The sequence below is a fragment of the Idiotropiscis lumnitzeri genome, chromosome 19 (genome assembly GCF_059441095.1).
Source record: "Idiotropiscis lumnitzeri isolate Australia: NSW breed Sydney's pygmy pipehorse chromosome 19, RoL_Ilum_1.0, whole genome shotgun sequence".
In the NCBI taxonomy this organism is placed as follows: Eukaryota; Metazoa; Chordata; class Actinopteri; order Syngnathiformes; family Syngnathidae; genus Idiotropiscis; species Idiotropiscis lumnitzeri.
Genome location: NC_142409.1, coordinates 812,685 through 834,757, shown reverse-complemented (window position 1 = coordinate 834,757; position 22,073 = coordinate 812,685). Strand labels below are relative to the sequence as shown.

Genomic DNA, 22,073 nt, shown 5'->3' with positions numbered 1-22,073 from the left:
CCACATTACAAAGACGTGCATGTGAGCTTAATGGATCACTCTAAATTGGCCTTAGGTGTGATTGTGAGCGTGAGTGGTTGTTCATCTTTGGGTGCCCTGCGATTGGCTGACTACCAGTCCAGGGTATCTGGCTGGCTCCTTGATGGCTCTCTGGTGAAGCTCCAGGCACACCCCACCAGGAGGAACTCTCGGGGATGACACAATAGATGTGGAGTATCTTTGTCTCTTGGCTGGCCTTGGAACCCCTCGTTATTCTCAAGAGTAGCTAAACAAAGTGGCTGCGGAGTGTTAAGCTGCTGCCCCTGCAATGCGGATGGATGGACAGAAAAAAAATTTTCAGAATCAGAAATCCCTTGATTGTCATTGCACAGTGTGCAACGAGATTAGAGAGCTCCCCTCTCCAGTGCAATACAACAATAATTTAATCAAACATATAAATTAGGTAAATAAAAGAATAAATAATGAGATGGAAAATAATACGAAATTGGATAAATAAAAACACATTACGTCGCTGTTCTGCAAGGTAAGGGTGGTCGTGTATGTGTGTGTGTGAGAGTTCAGAATGGTGATGGCTCTCGGGAAGAAACAGTTTTTCAGTCTATTAGTCTTTGATTTGATGCACCTGTGGCGCCTGCCAGAGGGCAACAGGTCAAACAGGTGTGAGTTCGGGTGAGTATTGTCTTTGACGATATTGAGAGCGCTGCTGAGGCACCGGGTCGTGTAGATGTCCGACAGGGAGGAGGGGAGAGGGCATCCAATAATCCTCTGCGCCGTTTTGACTGTCCTCTGGAGCCTCACTCGGTCTGCCTCAGTGCGGCTACTGTACCAGGTAGAGACACAGTAGGTCAGCAGGCTCTCGATGGACGAGTGGTAGAAGGCCAGCAGCAGCTTTTTGTCCAGGTTGAATTTCCTGAGGACCCTCAGAAAATGCAGACGCTGGTGGTCCTTCTTTACCACTGCTCTGGTGTGTCCAAGAGAGGTTATCGGAGATCTGTACTCCCTGGAACTTGAATGTGTGGACCCTCTCCACACATTCACCTTTGATGTAGAGGGGGGGGGGGCACAGTTTTGTTCCTCCTAAAGTCGATGACGATCTCCTTTTTTTTTGCAATGTTGAGTTGCAGTCTGTTGTCCTCACACCAAGCCATTAGTCTCTGGACCTCCTCCCCGTAGGCTGCCTCGTCACCTTTTGAGATCAGACCGACCACTGTCGTATCGTCAGCAAATTTGACGACGGTGTTTACAGTTGAACGCCATTTGAACAATGTTTGAATCCACATATCCAACTGTTCCATGTTTTAGTCCTCTTCACATATTTTTTGTTCTCTAACAAGGAGCTCTATGAGGAAATCAGAAAAGCATTTTTCCTCCCTAAGGTCGTGCACTTCTATATTTTAACCATGCTAGCTTTTTGTATTCTCATTACAAGCTGCTGATGACACACAGTTATAGTATAAGCTCAGAGGCCAGCTTCCTCTGGGAACAAGCTATTTCAAGCTTCGTACTATCACTAACTTCCTCTGAGTTGAGTGTATGTCTTGAATAAAACATTGATTGATAACTGTGATATTGCCTCTGTGTCTCTTGCTGCAGTTTAACAGTGGATGAGCATGTGTGGTTTTATGGACGTCTGAAGGGTATGTCTGAAGTAGAGGTGAGGTCCGTGCTTAAGTCTTGGCTTCAAGAAGTCGGACTTCTTCATAAACGTCACGAACAGGCTAAAAACCTCTCTGGTGAGCTCATACATTTCCAGTATGATAACCATTATGGAAAAAAAATATTCCCTTGCTGGAAAGATTACAGTAAATGGGAGCATGCCATTTAGTCAAATGCTAAAACTGACCTGACAGTAGTACATTATTAAAATTATCTGACCTGTGAAAATGTAGTCCTCTCTGGCACCATCTTGTGCCTCTAATTTGATTTAGATTATTTTGGGGAGGGTAAATTGCAAAATATAGCTTTAATCTCCTTTCTATTGTTACCAGGTGGCATGAAAAGGAAGCTGTTGGTGGCACTTGCCTTTGTCGGAGCCTCCAAGGTGGTTGTTTTGGATGAGCCTACAGCAGGGGCGGACCCATTCTCCCGTCGGGCCATTTGGGATTTGCTACTGAAACATCGCAAAGGTGAACTGAGATTGTCAGTTTGAGGTGCATGCTATTATTCTTTTACTTTACTCTTTTACTTCGGTCCGATTATTTAAACATTCTCATATTTATTTTGAATTTTTGGGTCGAGTGAAATTGTTCAAGATCTCTTAAGTTCTCATTGGTGCTAACCATCATAAAATGAATGTATTTCTTTTCTCTCAGACCGAACCATAATCCTATCTACGCACTATATGGACGAGGCAGAACTGCTCAGTGATCGTATTGCCATCATCTCCCAGGGAAAGCTGTGCTGCTGTGGCTCACTGCTTTTTCTTAAATCTAAACTGGGATCTGGCTTCTCCCTGACTGTGGTAAAAAAGGCATCAACACAATTATCTTACCTAGCATTCTCTCACCACTTTATTTATTTTTATGTTCTAGTACTTAGAAGTGTAATTCTTTTTGAACACATAACCTTAAAGTCCCTGTAGAGTGAAGATAATCTCTTATGAATGTGACACTATTGCCAAGCAAACATTTAGTCTGTGGCTCACTCAAAGTACATGACAGACATTTTAGCATGTTTCCTTCCCTCTACAGTAAAAGGGGAAGTTACTTGTTCACGGCCAACATTGGCCGCTCTCCAGCTACCCGACTGACCACCCCTGCATCTGGGGGAAGATTTTATTAAATTTTAGTCTATGTTTGACGTCATTGTTTCCCAGCAGTAAGTGTGCATGTCGCAGGGGGTATGTGGAAATATTTAATAATGTATTTCCAAGATCAATAACCTGTGGCACAGCCACGCAAAATCGCAACTGCTACTTGTCAATTCAAGTGTCTCATTACAGCTCAGATGACTGATGAAAACAAAGTAAAACTGTTAAAGGGGTCTGAACATTTTTCCTGTTATATAAAAGTTTAAATACGACATTTTTTGGTGCTAAATGTTCTAATAGTTACATATAACAGAGGGTGTTTCGTTCTTTATTTTGATTATTTTTTTAATTTAGATTTTCAAACATTTATTTTCATGTTTCATTTGGCCTGACTTGCCCTGTCAACCTTTTGGTTTGCCATTGTCCCAGTTTATAATGCCATCACATTACAAACCTGTTGCTACCAATATAAACACAACGCCATCCCGAAATCATTCGATGGCAAATTCAGGATGCTAAGAAACCGTTAGTTGATTACGCTGTCATTGTATGAAATGGCACAAGTCTCCAGTTTTAGCAGCTAAACATTGGCTTGTCCGTCTCTCTCTCTCACTCCACCTACCTACTATAAAGGGAAAACTCTGAACAGAATTTTTTAAAATGTCATTAGTCCTCTGTGGTTTGGAGAGTTTACCTTATACCCCTGGCAATGTGCTCACATACTGAAACCCTGGTTTGGAATCATTACTTTGGAGAATGCAATCCAGAGGTGTCAAACTCCAGTCCTCAAGGGCCGGTTACCTGTATGTTTTCCGTCTGTTCCGGCTGCAACACACCACAAAAGTTAGTGAAGAGTCTTGTGAGATACTAGTTAATTGCCACGTACATCAATCAAAATAATCACTTTACATCTTAGCACACAATTAACATGGCAGAGAAGTCATTGTTTATCATACCAGCCACCAGCGAAATAAAATGCACAGATACACTAATCTTGCCCACTCTCATAATGCAAACAGGAACAAATATAAGTAAGGAGCAGTTTTGGGAAATATTATTAATTGAGAGATTCTTGTGTTATTGTACTTCTTGGATATGATTTGAATGAATACAATATGAGCAATTGATTGCCACTATGTAAAATAGCACCGGCCGCTTGTGGCAATAGAATACTGAGATTGGGTAATAGCTACCAAATCAGTGGATGAGATAAGTTAACTATGCAGAGTACACAAAAGCAAAGTAAGCAAAGGAAGAGGCATTTTCTAGTAAATTAAGAACCTTTTATTTGCTTAGTTTTGCCCTTGCTTGCATTAAGAGTGTTCGGTAATGTTTTATATAAATGTGTATTGTTTCATGAAATATAGACTGTGGATTGTAAGAGATACAATACTTCTCGGCAATCTGTGTTGTGTGGCAATAACAGATTTGTTTGAAGATAAGAAAGCTGTGCAAATGTAATCTGTTTCAGGACAGGGATTCATTAAGGACTGGAGACACACCCAGACTGTGTAATGGTCGGAATAATGTTGACAGTAGCTCATGTGAGTGTTTTATGTGAATCTAACTTCATATACATGGTTAAAAAGTAGATTTCACATGATTGTTCAGGCACAGTTTGAGTATTATCTTGACATATGTGCTAATTGACCTCTTATTTGGTGGCAATGGAAGCGTTGTTGTCTCTGGCACAGCGCCATTTTCCTAGTGCTTGCCTTGTGGTGGAGTCAGTATGTGAGGCAGTGATCAGTCTACCCCAGGGAGCCTCCAAGAACAGCCGCCTTGCTGTCTTTCTGTCTGAACTCGATCAGAATCTGAGCCAGATTGGAATCACCACCTATGGTTTATCTGACAGTAAACTGGAGGATGTAAGCACATCACTGTCCTCATAAAAGATCATTTGCTGGTGGTCATAGATATTTCAGGCGACCTGGTGGTACTATAACCAGTTCCATCCATCCATTTACTGCTATTGATTTAAACTTGTTTATCCACATTTATTTCTACACAATGTCTATCAAAAGCTTGTATTTCCTACACCTTTGAAGTAGCACTTAAGCATGTGAAAAAGACTCATATCTTGTTCAGATCTTTCTACGAGTGACGGAGGAAACTGACGTTAAATTGGAACCAGAGCTGCAGGCTGATCCAATAGGTGTGTGTGCGTGTGTGTGGGCATGTGCGCGCGTGTGTGCGTGTGCCTGTCACACAAAATGTCAGAGCTAGCTGTTGTTATTGCTCATACTGGTGCCAGGGAGGAAAAACGTTTTGCGTGCTATTTACCTTACAATTTACAGTAACACATTAAAAATTCTCACTCTACAGAGTCGGCTTTTAATAGACACATGGCTTGTGGAAAACACCCCTGACTCCTTGATCACTTTCACTAGCTTCAGTACAATAAGTGCTAATCGTGACAGCACTGGGAGCGGAAATCGGAGGGGAGTGGGCTTGTTGCTTCTTATCAACAACAAGTGATGTAACCCTAAGCACGTAACCATCAAGGAGCAAATATGTAAAAAAAGAGAAAGAACTCTTAGCGGTTTGGATAAGACCATATTACCTCCCAAGTTGGTAATTGTCATCGTCGTTTACATTGCCCCATCTGCAATTGTGAAAGCGGCCTGTGATGTAGGGCATGTGACTATCGTTGTTCTTATGGCAGGAGAGCTCAATCATGTCTTGTTGATTGAGCCTTTACCCACATTTAAACAGTTTGTGGATTATACAACACGAGGGTATATGACTTTCGAGCTGTTGTACTGCAATGTCAAAGATGTGTGCAAGACCACTGCACTGTCCCCTCTTGGTTGATCTGATGACATGCTTCACCTTGCTCCATACTACTTGTATTACCAGCTGTTAAAAGGCTACCTGTCATCACCTAAACATAGATCCAGAAATTTTGAGGCAGTTCAGGCCATTGTTGTTTTGAAGCAACGGATTGGGCCTTTTTGTTGTGAGATGCATGTAAATACATCCATCCATCATCCATTTTCTGTACCGCTTCTCCTCACTAGGTTTGCCAGATGTGCCGGAGCCAATCCATCTATCTTCGGGCAGTGGGCGGGGGACACCCTGAACTGGTTGCCAACCAATCGCAGGGCACACGGAGACGAACAACCATCCGCACTCACACTCACACCTAGGGGCAATTTAGAGTGTTCAATTGACCTGCCAAGCATGTTTTTTTTTTGGAATGTGGGACGAAACCGGAGTACCCGGGGGAAATCCTTTTTTTATTTTAAAAATAAACCATTGGATTCAACTCACACAAACAAAGTCACACAAAACAGCATCTCAACAGCCTTTCTAAGGGATCAAATTGGAGTCATATAAGAAATATAAAATGCCAACAAAGTGCAAATGAAATGGGTAAAAATAATGGGCTGTCACGCCAAGGTCGTTGTGGTTACTGAGAGAAGTCCAGGAATCACCGATGAGTGCGACTGCTTCTGCCTTCTCCGCTTCCTGCAAGTCTTGAATGAGGGTTGCAATGGAGTATCTCGATGCTTACACGCAGTGGCCACCCACTTAGCTATGGCTTCAGCGAGTCTCTTTTTAGTTGATCCATCCACCGTTTCTGTCGCAAATTATCCATGGATGCCTGGGGTTGACAAGGGGCTGGAGAATTGGCATCAGCGGTGTGCTCGGCCATCAAATGGTATTTTAAACTGGACGTGGCGCGATGGTAGTTTAGTGCACGATAGCAATACACACAAATGGCTTTGCTCTTATCAATGACACCATTAGGTAACTTAAAAAAACACTTGCCGTTCAGAATTGAATTTCTGTCATTTTTACCGCTCCCATGATGCTTTTAGTTCTATATAACGGCGAAAACTCTGCATAGCAAGCCTATGCAGGCGTGGCCTAAATTTCGCATGCTTGATGTTTTTTTTCCGGTCTCGTAAGCATCATCGCTACGTCATAGAACTAGATTGTTTATTTGGCCAAGATGAGTCTAAATCGCTTGTTAAAAAAATTGACGGTGTTAAAAGGGGGTTTGATTAATCCCATAGTGTTTTTCTGACACCCCTAATATATATATATATATATATATATATATATATATATATATATATATATATATATATATATATATATATATATATATATGTGAGAGACAGGTATGAGTATATATATATATATATATATATATATATATCCATCCATTCATTATCTATACCGTTTCTCCTCACTAGGGTCGCAGGGGGGCGCTGGAGCCTATCCCAGCTATCTTCGGGCAGTGGGCGAAACTGGTTGCCAGCCAATTGCAAGGCACACAGAGACGATTAACCATCCGCGCTCACACTCATACCGAGGGGTTGGATTAATCCCATTAATAACGCGTTTTTCTGACACCTATAATATATAATATATATAGAATACTCTAATAATTAACAACAAAAAAGGGAAAATAAAACAAAACACCAAAACTAAATAAAAAATTTAAAAGAAAAAAAAAAAGATGACAGGTTTCCTACTCAATGGTAGGTTTCTCGAAGAAAGTCAGGACAGGGCGCCAAGCCTTGTAGAATCCATTTCCAGTGCCTTGGACCGTGAATCTTATTTTTTCCAAGTCCATACATTGCATTATGTCTCTTAACCAGTGTACGTGAGAAGGGGGAGCATGGTCTTTCCATCTCAATAAAATACATCTTCTGGCTAGTAATGATGAGAATGAGAGCAGACTTTGAGAAACACGCGACTGGTCAAGGCCTGGGGCAACTCCAAAAATGGCGGTCAAGGAGTTCGGCTCAATAATACAGGACCTCAGATAAAGTCTGGAAGACTAATTTCCACACAGGAAGGCCGAGCCGGTACCGCTACTGTCGTGCTAAGCAGTCGGGCCACCGTGCCGCCCCCTGGAAAACTCTTCAATATTTTATTAGTTATTATTTTATTGTGGAATTTTTTAAATATGGCTCACTAGCATCCCCTAGAAATATAACAAAAAAAGCACTGGTTGTATGATTCTCTGAGATGTATCATGATTAGAAAGTATATTTAACAGGCCAAGATCTACAAAAAAAAAAGGATTTTGCATTTACTCCACAATTCGGTGTCCACTCGACTACAAAAGCTGCTGTAACTGGACCTACATTAACATATCTTGCACTTACTTTACATACTGCACTCATAGTGCCACTAACTGGCTGAAAGAAATATTTATTTCACATTTTTATGTTTTTCTGTCAGTGGTTACCCAGATATACCTCATATTTGGTCGGAACAGTGTTTTGGCCTTTATGATTCTGCAAACACGGAGCTTGTGCCTTTTTTCTGTTGCCAGGGCAACTATCTTTTCGCCAAGAAAACACTACTTTGGTGGGTATATAAACTTGTACGAAAACTCATGAAACTTTGCAACAACATCAGGCCTGGCAGCCGCATCGATATTTCTTTAGGTTATTGTGTGATTTTTCTTTTTTTAAAAATGGCTCAATAACGCCCCTACAAATTTTTAGCGAACCAGCCTTGGTTGTTCGTGTCAACAAGCTCTAGCAGGCATATGTAACAGCCCAAGATCTGTAAAAAGTCTCAAAAGCTCTACTCAAAACTCTAAAGGAAGTTGGCCATTTTTACTTTTATTGAGACTGCATTTTATCAAAATAGTTTTTAGTCTGATATAATTAATTTTACCCAAAAGATTTTCCAATGTGCCACTATCCCAGCGTCACAGTACCCCAACGTTGCCTGGGCTGCGAGGGCCCTTCATAGCTGCGTGCTGCTCTCGTTGATGTTTTGTTATTACTCGAATTTTATATAGTGAAAAATAATAATTGATTTTTTTATTTTTATTTTTTTAGATTTTATTAGCTAAATTAACATTTATAACCACAAATAACAGGGGGAAAAGTGCGAAAACTGACAGTTTAGAGATAATTGAGGAGTTTATGAGCATGGATTCGCTGAAGGGAAAGGACTTGTATTAACAGGTGTGGAAACACCATATTTGCATATTCATTGACACAAACATACTACTTAGATTGTGCACATTTGAAAGGGTCAGTCCTCAGTGCACACTTAGTAAATTAGGTTGTTCATTTATTTGCGTCTACTTAAGGTGCTTTGAGGTTTGCTCACTACACACAACGCTAAAGCATGTCTGACCCAAACAGTCAGTGTATAATTTGCATATTCTCCTTGTGCCTGCGTGGGTTTTCCCAGGTACTCCAGTTTCCTCCCACATTCCAAAAACATGCAGGGTATCTTATATTGTCCCTAGGAGTGATTGTGAGTGTGAATGGTTGTTTGTTTGTGTGTGCCCTGTGAGTGACTGGCAACCAGTTCAGGGTGTACCCTTACTACTACCAGAAGACAGCTGGGATAGCCTCCAGCATGCCCACGACCCTCTTGAGGATAAGCAGCTCAGATTGAGATTTATATTTATTTCAAGTCTCTTAGTTAAATAACAAAAAGGGCAACTCACGGCTGTACTTGTGTGAAATGTCAATTAGTATTATCCTCTTTCATTTAAAAAAAAGTTCAATTGTTTATATACTAATTCTGTGTTGTTTTTTTGTTTTGCATGTATGAAAAGTTTGTAAATTGAATTGTCGGATTTTTGTATCATATCTTATATCATAATGGAAAAAATGGCAGGCTATTTGTGTTTTGGTAGCAGTGTTCAGAGTAACGCATTTTATTACAAAGCTGGCTGCTGCAATGTGCTGTCTCAGAACTTCAAGACACAGACCTGCTGAGTGGATTTGGTCAAGGGGTCTGACCTGGCAGCAACTGCGAGCTCTCTTTATCAAACGATGGCTGCATGCGCGCAGAAACACTCGAGGCATCTTTGTTCAGGTGATAACAAATTCCAAGTAGAAAAATCTGCCACTATTAAGCATCTGGCACTCAGAAATAAAAAATGGTGTTCTTCTGCTACATTAGCTTTTGTAAATCCAGTATTTTCCTGATTACAAGGCGCACCTGTATATAAACCGCAGCAACTATTTCTGGGGGGGGAAAAACAAACAAAAAAAACGATATACAACCACCAGCACCAGGCTTTAAGCCGCAGTTTTCTATGTTTAAAAAATTAGTTGTTTACTGCGTGTACAGAACAATTTTTTTACTGTAAAAATGTGAGATTTATTTAGCGTATTTTCTGAACTATAGAGCACCCCTACTGGTGAAAGAATAATCCACAGAAAAGCCGCACCGTTATATTAGCCACCGGGTTCAAAATCTAGGAAAAAAGTTGCAGCTTATAGTCAGGAAAATACGGTAATTATATTTTTCTTCAGATGATTTTAAATCATAGAGGTGAGCCACAGCTCTCAACCATTTGCTCAGATGCAATATTGTTGTCATCTTCCATGCCTCTGAAAGGCACATGCACATTACAATGCAGTATATAGAGTTCATGCTTGCAGATTTTTCTTCTCAAACACAAAGCGTTTAAAAAGTGTGTTTTCAATACGAGGGCCATTCAATGTGCTGTGTAAATTGGCTTTTACTTTCCACAATTGTGTTCCTAATAGAAATATAAGCTTTCTTTATTGTTTAATTTCTCTTTACTTTCGTTTTGAATTTTTTTTCACTCGACAATTCTTCATATACTGTCTTTTAAGACAATCAGTGTTTTTAATCCCTTCGTCTCTGGTAAACGTTCCTCTGGTGAAATTGAGGGGCCCAAATGTGAAAATCAGAAGGGGCAAGGCCGGTATTCTTCTAAAAATAAATTGTTTACACTCGTTTCTGTTCAAGCCCTGAGCACATTTTTGAGTCAATCATTTTGTACATTTGTAAAACTGAATGCAAACCATTAAGCTATTATCCCCCTCCCCCCAAAAAGTGAAATGCAAAGTAAATAATAAAAAAATTGGAAATGCTTTTATGGAAAAAGCCACCTCATATATTGAATGTCCATTGTATGTTTAAGTGTATTTAATGCCTGGGAGAGGTAAAACTATGTAAAAAAAAAAAATAATATATATATATATATATTGTCTCTGTTGAAGAATTTTGCCCTATTGCAGGTGAGTCTGCATGTGTCACTACAATAAAGGGTCTTCACTGTACTGTATTTGTGTGCTACAGATTGTGCTGCCTGCTGTGGTTTTGCTGCTCCTTATGCCGAGTGCCAAAAGACCATCCACCGTTCGGTACTTTTACGGTTATCGAAATCGGTGCGCCTAAATATTCTTTAAATTTATGTACTTAGTTGCTTATTTTCAAGGCATTAAACTTAAATTTCAGAATTTTTAGTCAGCAGGTGAGGTACCTTGTTGTTAATAAGTTGCTACTTCCCACTGTTGACATATTCACCATAGTGTCATCAAATGTTGTGAACAATACCAAATCTTATAGACTGTACCACTTAATTGTCGTATGGAAACTAAAGAATTGTCACTGCTGTATGGCAAAAATGGAATGGAACAAAAAAAAATTGTTCTTGTAAAAAAACAGCCATATGCAAGATGAAAAAAAATATGAAGTGATAACTCTAATAAACTATTAACTGATTATGTTTAACTTTTAATTTAAAAAATGAATGGTTTAATTTATGTTGAAAAATGAAATTTACCCAAAGCCCCACGTAATTATTCTCAAGGTGATCTTTATGGTAGATGCAGATAGAGGTGGTCATTATCACTGTCAGTAGGACAGGAATGTGTGTTTTTTAAGAATGGATGACTGAGTAAATTGTTGTAATGAGAATATGTTAAATCCTCTGTTTTTAGGTTGGCAGAGGCAGGCTTCACAAATTCTATTTTTGTGACCATTGCCGTCTCCAGTGTAGCTGCCAGCTTTATGCTAGTCTTGATTGAGGAAAGAGTCAGTAAAGCGACCCACGTCCAGTTTGTCAGTGGACTCCAACCAATCCTCTACTGGGTGGCAAACTTGTGCTGGGACATGGTCAGTACAAATACAAGCATTACACTAACTTTACAAATGTACATTATGGCACATCTGTTGAAACAAATGAGGTGGCTAGCCATCATCTATTGTTCCAGTGGTGTGATGCGATGCTGGCCTTTTTTGGTGTGGGGGGAATTTGAGGTATGGCAGGTCGATTGAATACTCTAAATTGCACCTAGGTATGAGTGTGAGCGCAAATGGTTCTTTGTCTGTGTGTGACCTGCGATTGGCTGGCAACCAGTTCAGGGTGTACCCCACCTACTGCCCGAAGACAGCTGGGATAGGCTCCAGCACCCCCTGCGAACTTTGTGAGGACAAGCGGTACAGATAATGGATGGATTGTGTAGTGGAAAAGAGTGTAAATGAGTAGATCGCTTGGATTGGACAGAACTCTTGTGCCTCACTTATTTTTTAGTTTTAGGAGACAAAACGCTGTTAAAGTTGCATCAGCAAAGAGAGCAAATGTGGTCGGACCAGTAGTATTCGTAGTTAAGTGTAGGTTTTAAACCCAAATCAAGCTATTAATACGTTGCTACTTGATTTCCAGTGTATCCTTAAATTTTCGACCACTTTGCAATTTCTTGTCCAACATTGATACATATGAGTACATTTACTACTGCCTCCGTACAACAGGGACTGTGCAGAGAACATCAGTGGGCTTTGTAGTCTGGGAGGTGGACATAATATATGAAGTAATACAAAACATTTTATTAAATCACAAATTCCTGTCCACAACTTCACATATATTTGCCCAAAAAAATCCTCAGATTGTAGCGCTGAGTTTCTCTCTGCATTTCCATGCTCTCCTCACTCATGCCCTTCTTTGAAGTTGTTGTGTTAGCAGTTCCAGTTCACTGCCAAAGACATACATGATTGATAAATCAAACAATGGTGTTACGGCATTTGGCTTGGGCCCACCTACATCGCCACTCCCCCTTCTTTCTGTGTTTGACTCTTGTACCTTTTGTATACATAAGTAAATGGACTGGTTTTCAGCTCATTCCTCGTTGGTGGACTCGTTTCCCACTCGTTCCTCATTGGTGGACTGGTTTCCCGCTCGTTCCTTGTTGGTGGACTGGTCTCCCGCTCATTTCCAATGGACTGCCCGATCAACGATCTCCACCTGTTACGGCTGTGACCAATAAAAGGACCTCGGTTCTGCTGGGGCTCGGCCGGGCTCAGCCCGAAGAGGCAACGTGGGTCCCCCTTCACATGGGCTCACCACCTATGGGAGGGGCCAAAGGGGTTCGGTGCAATGTGAGTCGGGCAGCGGCAAGAGGCAGGGACCTTGGCGCTCTGATCCCCGGCTACAGAAACTAGCTCTTGGGACATGGAAGGTCACCTCTCTGGCGGGGAAGGAGCCTGAGCTGGTGTGCGAGGCAGAGAAATTCCGACTAGATATAGTCGGGCTCACCTCCACACACAGCTTAGGCTCTGGTACCAGTCCTCTTGAGAGGGGTTGGACACTCTTCCACTCTGGAGTTGCCCAAGGTGAGAGACGCCGAGCAGGTGTGGGCATACTTATTGCCCCCCGGCTTGGCGCCTGTACACTGGGGTTCACCGCGGTAGACGAGAGGGTAGCCTTCCTCCGCCTCAAGGTGGGGGGACGGGTGCTGACTGTTGTTTGTGCTTATGCACCAAACAGCAGTTCAGAGTACCCACCCTTTTTGGAGTCTTTGGAGGGTGTGCTGAAGAGCGTTCCCCCTGGAGACTCCCTTGTTCTACTGGGGGACTTTAATGCTCACATGGGTAATGACAGTGAGACCTGGAAGGGCATGATTGGGAGGAATGCCCCCCCCCCAATCTGAACCCGAGCGGTGTTCTGTTACTAGACTTCTGTGCTCGTCATGGATTGTCGATAACGAACACCATGTTCAAGCATAAGGGTGTCCATATGTGCACTTGGCACCAGGACATCCTAGGCCGCAGTTCGATGATCGACTTTGTAGTCGTGTCATCGGATTTGCGGCCGCATGTTTTGGACACTCGGGTGAAGAGAGGGGCGGAGCTGTCAACCGATCAACACCTGGTGGTGAGTTGGCTCCGATGGTGGGGGAAGATGTCGGTCCGACCCGGCAGACCCAAGCATATTGTGAGGGTCTGCTGGGAACGCTTGGCAGAATCGCCTGTCAGAAAGGGTTTCAACTCCCACCTCCGGCAGAACTTTGCCAACGTACCGGGGGAGGTGGGGGACATTGAGTCTGAGTGGACCATGTTTCGTGCCTCCATTGTTGAGGCAGCCGATCGAAGCTGTGGACGCAAGGTGGTCGGTGCCTGTCGTGGCGGCAACCCCCGAACCCGCTGGTGGACACCGGCGGTAAGGGATGCTCTCAGGCTGAAGAAACAGTCCTATCGGGCCTGTGGGACTCCGGAGGCAGCTGACAGGTACCGACTGGCCAAGCGGAATACGGCTTCGGTGGTTGCCGAAGCAAAAACTCGGGCGTGGGAGGAGTTTGGTGAGGCCATGGAAAACGACTTCCAGACGGCTTCGAAGAAATTCTGGTCCACCATCCGTCAGACACTAACTATTGTATATATATATATATATATATATATATATATATATATTTATGTTTATGAACTTGGTTCATACCTTTTGTTGAACTAATTTGTTCTATACCTACATATTTCTTGAGAATAAATTGTCAACTCTATTTTCCCAAATTTTACATCCCTTTTTTTCTTCCCTCCTTCCCTAGCAGAGCCGGTCGTAACATATCGGGGGCTCGTCCGGAATAACTTTTCCAAATTGTACAATCATGCACCATTTTTTTTTTTTTTAAAGTTATGAGTACTTTAAATTGTGATTACAATGAGATGGAGACAATGGCAACTTTTAGTGTGCTGGATTTTGTTGCAAATCCCTCCACACAGGATCTGCAAAAGTGCAAGAAAGCTGAATTAGTCAGTATTGTTGAACATTTTAAGTGAAGAGTTCCAAAACAAATACAAAAAGATGAACTCCGCATGCTCGTGAGCGATAGGTTGGTGGAAATAGGCCTGCTGTTTTTGCCAGTGGAAGAAATATCTCCAAAACCCAACCCAGGGTTTGTGACGCCTCCTGGGTCTCTCCATGATTGAGAGTGCGGTGCCCGAGGGCGATGAACGGACTGATCAACTGTATATTCACTCTCGTGTAGACCCCCTCTTGACCCCTCATTCTCCTGGCTCGTCTGGTGAGGCTAAGCGAAAGGTCATTCTGGCATGCCTCAAATTGGAAGCTAGGAAAGGGAGAGTTCCCGCAAAGCCCATGTGGAATTGGAGGTTCGTAAAATGGAGATTGAGGCGGACAAAACTGAAACTCAAGCAGCTGCAGCTTGAAGCACAGCGCAGCATACCAAGTCCTGGCCTTGGTGCAGGCCTGTCTTCCACCTCCCAGACACTCAATACCATCTGTCTATGTGAGAAAATGCCTACGTTCAGAGAAAATGTAAGTGGTGCATATTTTTCAGCTTTTGAAAATATGGTGATGGCTTTACAGTGGCCACGTGATGTTTGGCCCATCCTTTTACAATGGAAAATACATGGAAAAGCACAGGAAATAATTGCTGCCTGACCTCTTGAAGACAGTTTATGCTATGACACCGTCAAAACTGCCGTTTTGTGCGTCTACAAGTTGGTGCTGAGGGATACAGAAAAAGTTTAGAAATCATCGAAAAAAGCCCCAAACCGCACTTATGTTGAATTTGGAACTCTTTTTGACAAATGGTGTGCATCTGCCCAGGCTGTGACATTCTCTTCTTTACGTGAACTCGTGAATTTCAAAGACTAAGAAAAATCTCACTGACTGTTTTTGTCTACTTGAATGAACAAAAATTGAACAATCTCTCTGGAGCTGCTATTTTAGCGGATGAATTTGTACTAACCCACAGAAATGTCTTTACCTGTTGAAAGACCCCATGCTCACCCACCTATGAGCACTTCTCCTTCTAAGCTCACTAACAAAGACCGAGAGTGTTTTTACTGCCATAAATCTGGACACGTCATCTCATTCTGCCCTGTGCTAAAATGAAAAGTGGATCAGTCTGCACCCCAAACAAAAGGCATTGGGGTAATTAAAATCTAACACAGTTTAAAACCCAATGCCAAACAACAACTTGACTGATGTTTTAAACCATTTGTTTTTCAGGGATTCGTCTCTCTTTCTGAAAAAACATCTGATCAGCGCCCTATTCACATTCTCACAGACATGGGGTGGTTTGCAATCTGTAAGCTTGGCTAGTGCGCTACCATTTTCTTCTCTGTCTGTACTTCGGGGAATAGAGATGGCATATTGTCCTCGGTCTGTTCAGCTCATGGATGTAGAATCAAAACTCGTCATCGGCCTTTTCCCAATTGCAGTTTGCGCTGAGTTGCCAATTGGTGGTGTGTAAATGCTCATGGGAAATGACATAGCAGGGGGTAAAGTGATTCCTTCTTTATGTGGTAAACTCTCAAAGTGACAAGAGTGTCTCAGAATTCTATCCTATCCGTGACATTAAGCATGCTCAGTCACGTAAAAACCCAGATATTGACCTGTGTGGCAGCATTTTTATGCCTGCACTTTCAAATCCCTTGGAAGCAGCAAGTGAAACCAAATTTGAGACTAATACAACCCAGAAACCATCTGAAAAACCAACAGAAACCAAAATTACTTTTCTAATTCCCACAGTCAGTCTTGAGCTGTTGTGTTCCCCTGACCACCTGTGTACAGGGCAGAGAGTGGATCCAAGCTTGTTTGACAGTGTTGTGAGTTGCAACCAAGTTGACAACGCGCTCACTGGTTACTTCCTTGACCAAAAAGGACTAATGCGTAAATGGTCTAAACCCACTGATCCTTATCAGGTTGTAGTGCCCACAAAGTATTGACCACACATTTTAACTTTGGCACATGGAAGCCAGTGGTCTGGACACTTATTACTAGTATTATTCGGATATCAATACCAGTATCGGTAACTCTGCCGATACTGCCTTAAAATCTGGTATTGGTATCGACGAGTACCAACCAGTATGGACACAATACGGCTATCGACATTGGTATCATGCTTTGACCGCAGCGAGACGTACGCTAAGGGGAAATACGAGGTGAAGCCTTATCCATTGTATAACGTTATTGGTCATGTGTCTACTTATGTCTAGTTTAGTGAAAAAGGTCCTTATTATGACACCTGTCCACATTGGAGGGAGTTGCTTGGGCGGGAGACTTTGCTATCAAGAGCCAGCAGTGTTGTGTCCCGAACGGTATCGTGTTAGCTGGATTTTTGCCTCGTGACAGGTATGTTGCTTTTGGTTGACACAGTATTTCGTTTACTACTATTATGGAGGAAAATGTCATTCATTAAATCGTTTGTGTCTGGATATACTCGTCTTTCTGTGCGCAGTCGAAGCTCAAGCTTGCGCTAACATGCTAAAGTCGTCGTCATACTCCCGCAGGCTAAGTCCGTGAGCACGTCACTACTGCAATGCCGCACCCGTTTTGCCTTTATAAAGCAAAGGGACCTATATATGAGGCGCCGTTCGGGACATAATTCAGGAATAGCTCTCATACTCACTAGTAGAATGCACTCATACACATAGGTGAAATGTTTTCGCTCATACACACTAGTGAAATGCGCTCATACACATTACTGAAATGCGCTCATACACACTAGTGAAATACGCTCATACACATGGGTGAAAATGTTGTCGCTCATACACACTAGTGAAATGCGCTCATACACATTACTGAAATGCGCTCATATACATGGGTGAAAATGTTGTCGCTCATACACACTAGTGAAATGCGCTCATACACATTACTGAAATGCGCTCATACACATTACTGAAATGTGCTCATACACCTGGGTGAAATGCGATCATACACATGGGTGAAAATGTCGCTCATACACACTCGTGAAATGCGCTCATACACACGTGTGAAATCCGCTCATACACGTGTGTGAAATGCGCTCATACACATTACTGAAATGCGCTCATACACATTACTGAAATGCGCTCATATACATTACTGAAATGCGCTCATACACATGGGTGAAAATGTCGCTCATACACATTACTGAAATGCGCTCATACACATTACTGAAATGCGCTCATACACATTACTGAAATGCGCTCATACACATGGGTGAAAATGTCGCTCATACACAATACTGAAATGCGCTCATACACATTACTGAAATGCGCTCATACACATTACTGAAAAGTGCTCATACACGCTAGTGAAATGCGCTCATACAAACAAACACTATGACAAGCTCGCTTAACAATCCAACATTTAAAAAAATAATAATTTATTTAACATTTAATGGATGGGCGCCACGGCGATCGAGTGGTTGGCACGTCTGCCTCGCAGTGCAGAGATCCAGGATTCCAATCGGGGATGCGGCCATCCTGTGTGGAGTTTGCATGTTCTCCCATGCCTGCATGGGTCCTCTGGTTTCCTCCTACAGTCCCAAAAAAAAGTCTCCTACCACACCGTCGAGTTTCCTCAATGACCATGGTGCTTGGTTCTTTACGCTGGGAGGCTCGCCATCAATGCACAGGAATCTTCAATGAAGTTTTAATGCTTCCATAAGACTTGACCTGTTTATTATAATTATTTATTTATTTATACCAAGACATTTGTTTTTCGTCTCATTTCTTTAGAAAAAGCTACATTTGTCTGCAAAAAAACAATCGACGCAGAACCATTTTCGATAATAATACAATATTACACAATTTTAGGTTGCAATTTCATTTAATAAAACATTGACAATTATCTTTTGAAACACCATGTATGACTCACTTTTCATTTGTTATTCAACAAGCAAAACAGTGGCGATCAAAGTCGTGCCAACTAAATGACATCTCATATGCATCTGACTGCAATAGTATCTCACATTCAAATTTACAATTACAGGTAATGGAAATGACTACTGGTGACCTCGATTCCACTGCATTTCAGTCAGAATACCTCAAACATCATAAAAATCAAAACGTGGTGTATTATTTCTCATTCTAAACATCTAAAGAAATACTGTATAATGGCCTGGCGACGTTAGCATAGTTTATAGCATATAGCATAGCTTAGCTCGTCTGCATCAAGTGAGTTACGCGCTCTTTGACGCCGATACAGATCAAAATAAGGCTGTCTCTGTCTCACGGTCACTTCTGCTCACCCCAACAGCCTTCCCCGTTGCTACCACATGGAGATTCGATGTTTTTTTTTATTCGCCTCTTCAAAATCATGTCCGATGGTCTTCTTCGAGGAGGCAAACGAGGGGTCGCTAAGTGTGCTAAGTGAAATACAGATTTGACCCAAAATAAGTGCTTCGGTGTGCAGTTGACTTTGAACTGATTTCTGGTTAGAACCGCGTTAGGTTGGCGAGCCAGCAGCTATAAACAATCAATTTCAATCAATACCTATGAAGACATAAAATTAGATGACGGTTACATTTGCAATTTAGCAGACGTTCTCAGACCGGAACATGTAAACGGCTGACGTCATCATGACGAAGAGGTTCGATGTCAAATGTATGTTAAATATTAAGCATCTCATCAATATTTGCACCACAGAGTAATGAGTTTCTAGGTCTACACAATAATAGGTCTCCAAATTATATTTTTTAATAAATTTAGCTTTGCTATGGAACAATGATTTTATTGACATAATCTGACCTCTATGTACAAAGAACATTAGTATGGAATGTAAAACATTTGGGGGTTTAAAAAAAAAATGCAGTTTCATACACACAATTACACATAATTATGCAAATTTCCCCATTGTGGCACTATTAAAGGACATCATTATCTTTATCTTCAAATTTCAATCAAATGTAATCTTATGACCCAGGGTACATGAAAAAGAAAATCATAACTGATATAAAGTGATCAGAGCATCTATGTTGTGATGGTGTTAGGTGGTCATGTTGAAGATTTTACAGCCTTTGTGTGCATGGTGAATGAATAATTTTACATCCAAGTGAATATGCAATTCTTTAGAATTACAAGAAAAATTGCGCTTTTATTTTGATTTTCCAAAAGTTTCTCTACAGTATTGGTATCGGCCGATACTGCACAGCCATTTCGCGGTTTCGGTATCGGGACCCAAAAAGTGGTATCGGAACAACACTACTTATGAGTCACTAAAACATACCATCTTATTCTCCAACAATTCATTTGGCCTGGTTTGAAACAGTGTGTAGCCGCACACTTGTCACATGTGTCACACATGCCAATTGGTTGGTAACCAAATCAGCTAATTCCTACTATAGCCCATCCCTTTGATAGAGTGAGAGTTGATTGCGTGAGCCCGTTACCCCGAACTCGAACTCAGCCCTGCTTAGTTGGTTTTTGCATCTCCTCGTGGTCCATTGAAGGCACTGAAGGAGAAAATTGCCTTCCTCTTCAGTTTCCTCAAATGTTCTTGATTATGTTAACACCTTTCACGATCATCTTCTAAAGGTTCACAAAATAGCCCATACTGCACTGGCCGATGCACAGTCAAAAATAAAGCTTCACTATGACAAAAAGGCCGTGAGGCGTGACTTCAATGTCGGTGAAAATGTGCTTGTTTGGCTTCCTGTTTCTGGTAGCGGTATGGACTATGCAGTGAACACACATGATAGAAAGTGTAAAACACACATATGCCACAATAATATGTTGAACTTTACGATTCGCGTGTACCTGTTCCCAAACCGGATACCACTCAATGTGGACTGCCTCCAAATCACAGTGCATCCGCGTTAATTGTGACCGATGATACTACAACTGGCGACGGCCTAAGTGTTCACAAAGCACAAAGGTTACCAAACTCAAAAATGTTAAAAACATTACCTTCACATCTTGCACATTTATCCATGGGACAGCAGAAAAACATTACTGATTTAATCACTGAATTTCTCTGTCTTTTTGGTGATGTGCCAAGTCGCACCTCGATTCTGACACATGATATCAATGTAAACGATGCAAAACCCATTCGTCAGCATCCATACTGTGTAAACCCAGCAAAACACGCACTCATGAAACAAGAAGCTGAGTATTTATTGAGGAACAGGTTAGCCACTCAGAGCTCCAACGCGTGGAGTTCACCTTGTTAAGTTGAAAGCAAATCTGATGGTTCCTCTTGTTTTATCACAGACTACCGTAAAGTTAACTCCGTTACAATTGCAGATTCGTATCCCATGCCTCGTATGGAGGACTGCATTGATAACCTCGGATTTGCTAAGTTCGTTATAAAACTAGTTTTATTGAAAGGTTAATGGCAAGTGCCACTAACTATACGTGCATCTGAAATATCTGCATTTGTTATGCCTGACTACTTTTTGCAATACACTGTTATGGCCTTCGGGATGTGCAATGCACCTGCCACTTTCCAGCGGTTTTTAAATCTGGTTTTGCACGATCTTCCCAACTGTAGTGCATATTTAGATGATTAATAGTACACTTGACCACTTGGGAACATCACATTAACATACTCCGACAAGTTTTTACGCAACGATCCAACGCTTCTCTCATGCTTAATCTAGCAAAGTGTGAGTCTGGAAAAGCTACCATATCATATTTGGGCTGTGAAGTTGGCCAACACCAAGGACGTCCCAAAGAAGCCAAGGTTGCAGCGATATTGGAGTATTCTGCTCCTTCCACTCGCCGTGAGTTGCGCCGTTTCCTTGGCATGGCTGGATACTACAGAAGCTTCTGTCACAACTTTTCCACCATAGTTCTACCACTCACCAACTTATCCTCACGGCCCTAGAATTTGGTGGTAGACACCAGTGCTGTCGGTGCTGGTGGAGTCCTGATGCAGGGAGATGACAGTGGGATAGATCATCCTTTTAGTTACTTTTCAGGAAAATTCAACAAGCACCAAAAACAGTACTCAACCATTGAGAAAGAAACATTGTCACTATTGCTTGCTTTACAACACTGAGGTGTACATTGGGTCCAGCTGTCTGCCCGTCATAGTCTTTACCGATCATAACCCCCTTGTGTTTCTCTCCCGCATGAAAAATCATAACCAAAGTCTCATACGGTGGGCTCTGTTGGTACATGACTTTAATTTAGAAACATGTCTTTCATGTGGTTGCTGGCTGCCCAAAAATAATTGGAGCGATCAATTTATTTTATTTAACAAACTTTTCTTATGTTTGTTTGCCTCTCTCACCAGCACTTTCAATTAGGGCTGGATGGTTCTGGGAAAATAATAATCAAAATTGTCATTTTTTTATTTAGAAATCACGATTGGTAAAACAAATACTCATTGATTTCCAAACTTAGTCCTTATTGAACTACTATAACTCAACTCCTAACTATAAGCATAGCCTTGTTTCCATTCATCTCTGCACGTCGAACATTTTTTCTTGAACACGCTTTTCTCTTTGTCAAATACAAAATGACCTTGTAAATGTCATGTGAAATTCAAGCCTCATTCATCCACACCTTTGATGCACTGCATCTGCATTATGTCAGTACAAGGTTAATCTCTTGTTTGGTGGTG

At 41.7% G+C, this 22,073-nt stretch overlaps 1 protein-coding gene across 1 annotated transcript in view; it reads left to right on the top strand.

Annotated features, from left to right (window-relative positions):
• Positions 1 to 22,073, top strand: part of LOC148317958 (phospholipid-transporting ATPase ABCA1-like) — a 152,210-nt gene that overhangs the window by 15,138 nt on the left and 114,999 nt on the right. The window contains exons 4-11 of the mRNA XM_088283537.1: positions 1,594 to 1,733; positions 1,989 to 2,126; positions 2,313 to 2,461; positions 4,444 to 4,617; positions 10,799 to 10,863; positions 11,443 to 11,617; positions 16,853 to 16,874; positions 16,981 to 17,041. Coding sequence (XP_088139663.1) covers positions 1,594 to 1,733; positions 1,989 to 2,126; positions 2,313 to 2,461; positions 4,444 to 4,617; positions 10,799 to 10,863; positions 11,443 to 11,617; positions 16,853 to 16,874; positions 16,981 to 17,041 — 924 coding nt within the window. The remainder of the gene's footprint in view (positions 1 to 1,593; positions 1,734 to 1,988; positions 2,127 to 2,312; positions 2,462 to 4,443; positions 4,618 to 10,798; positions 10,864 to 11,442; positions 11,618 to 16,852; positions 16,875 to 16,980; positions 17,042 to 22,073) is intronic.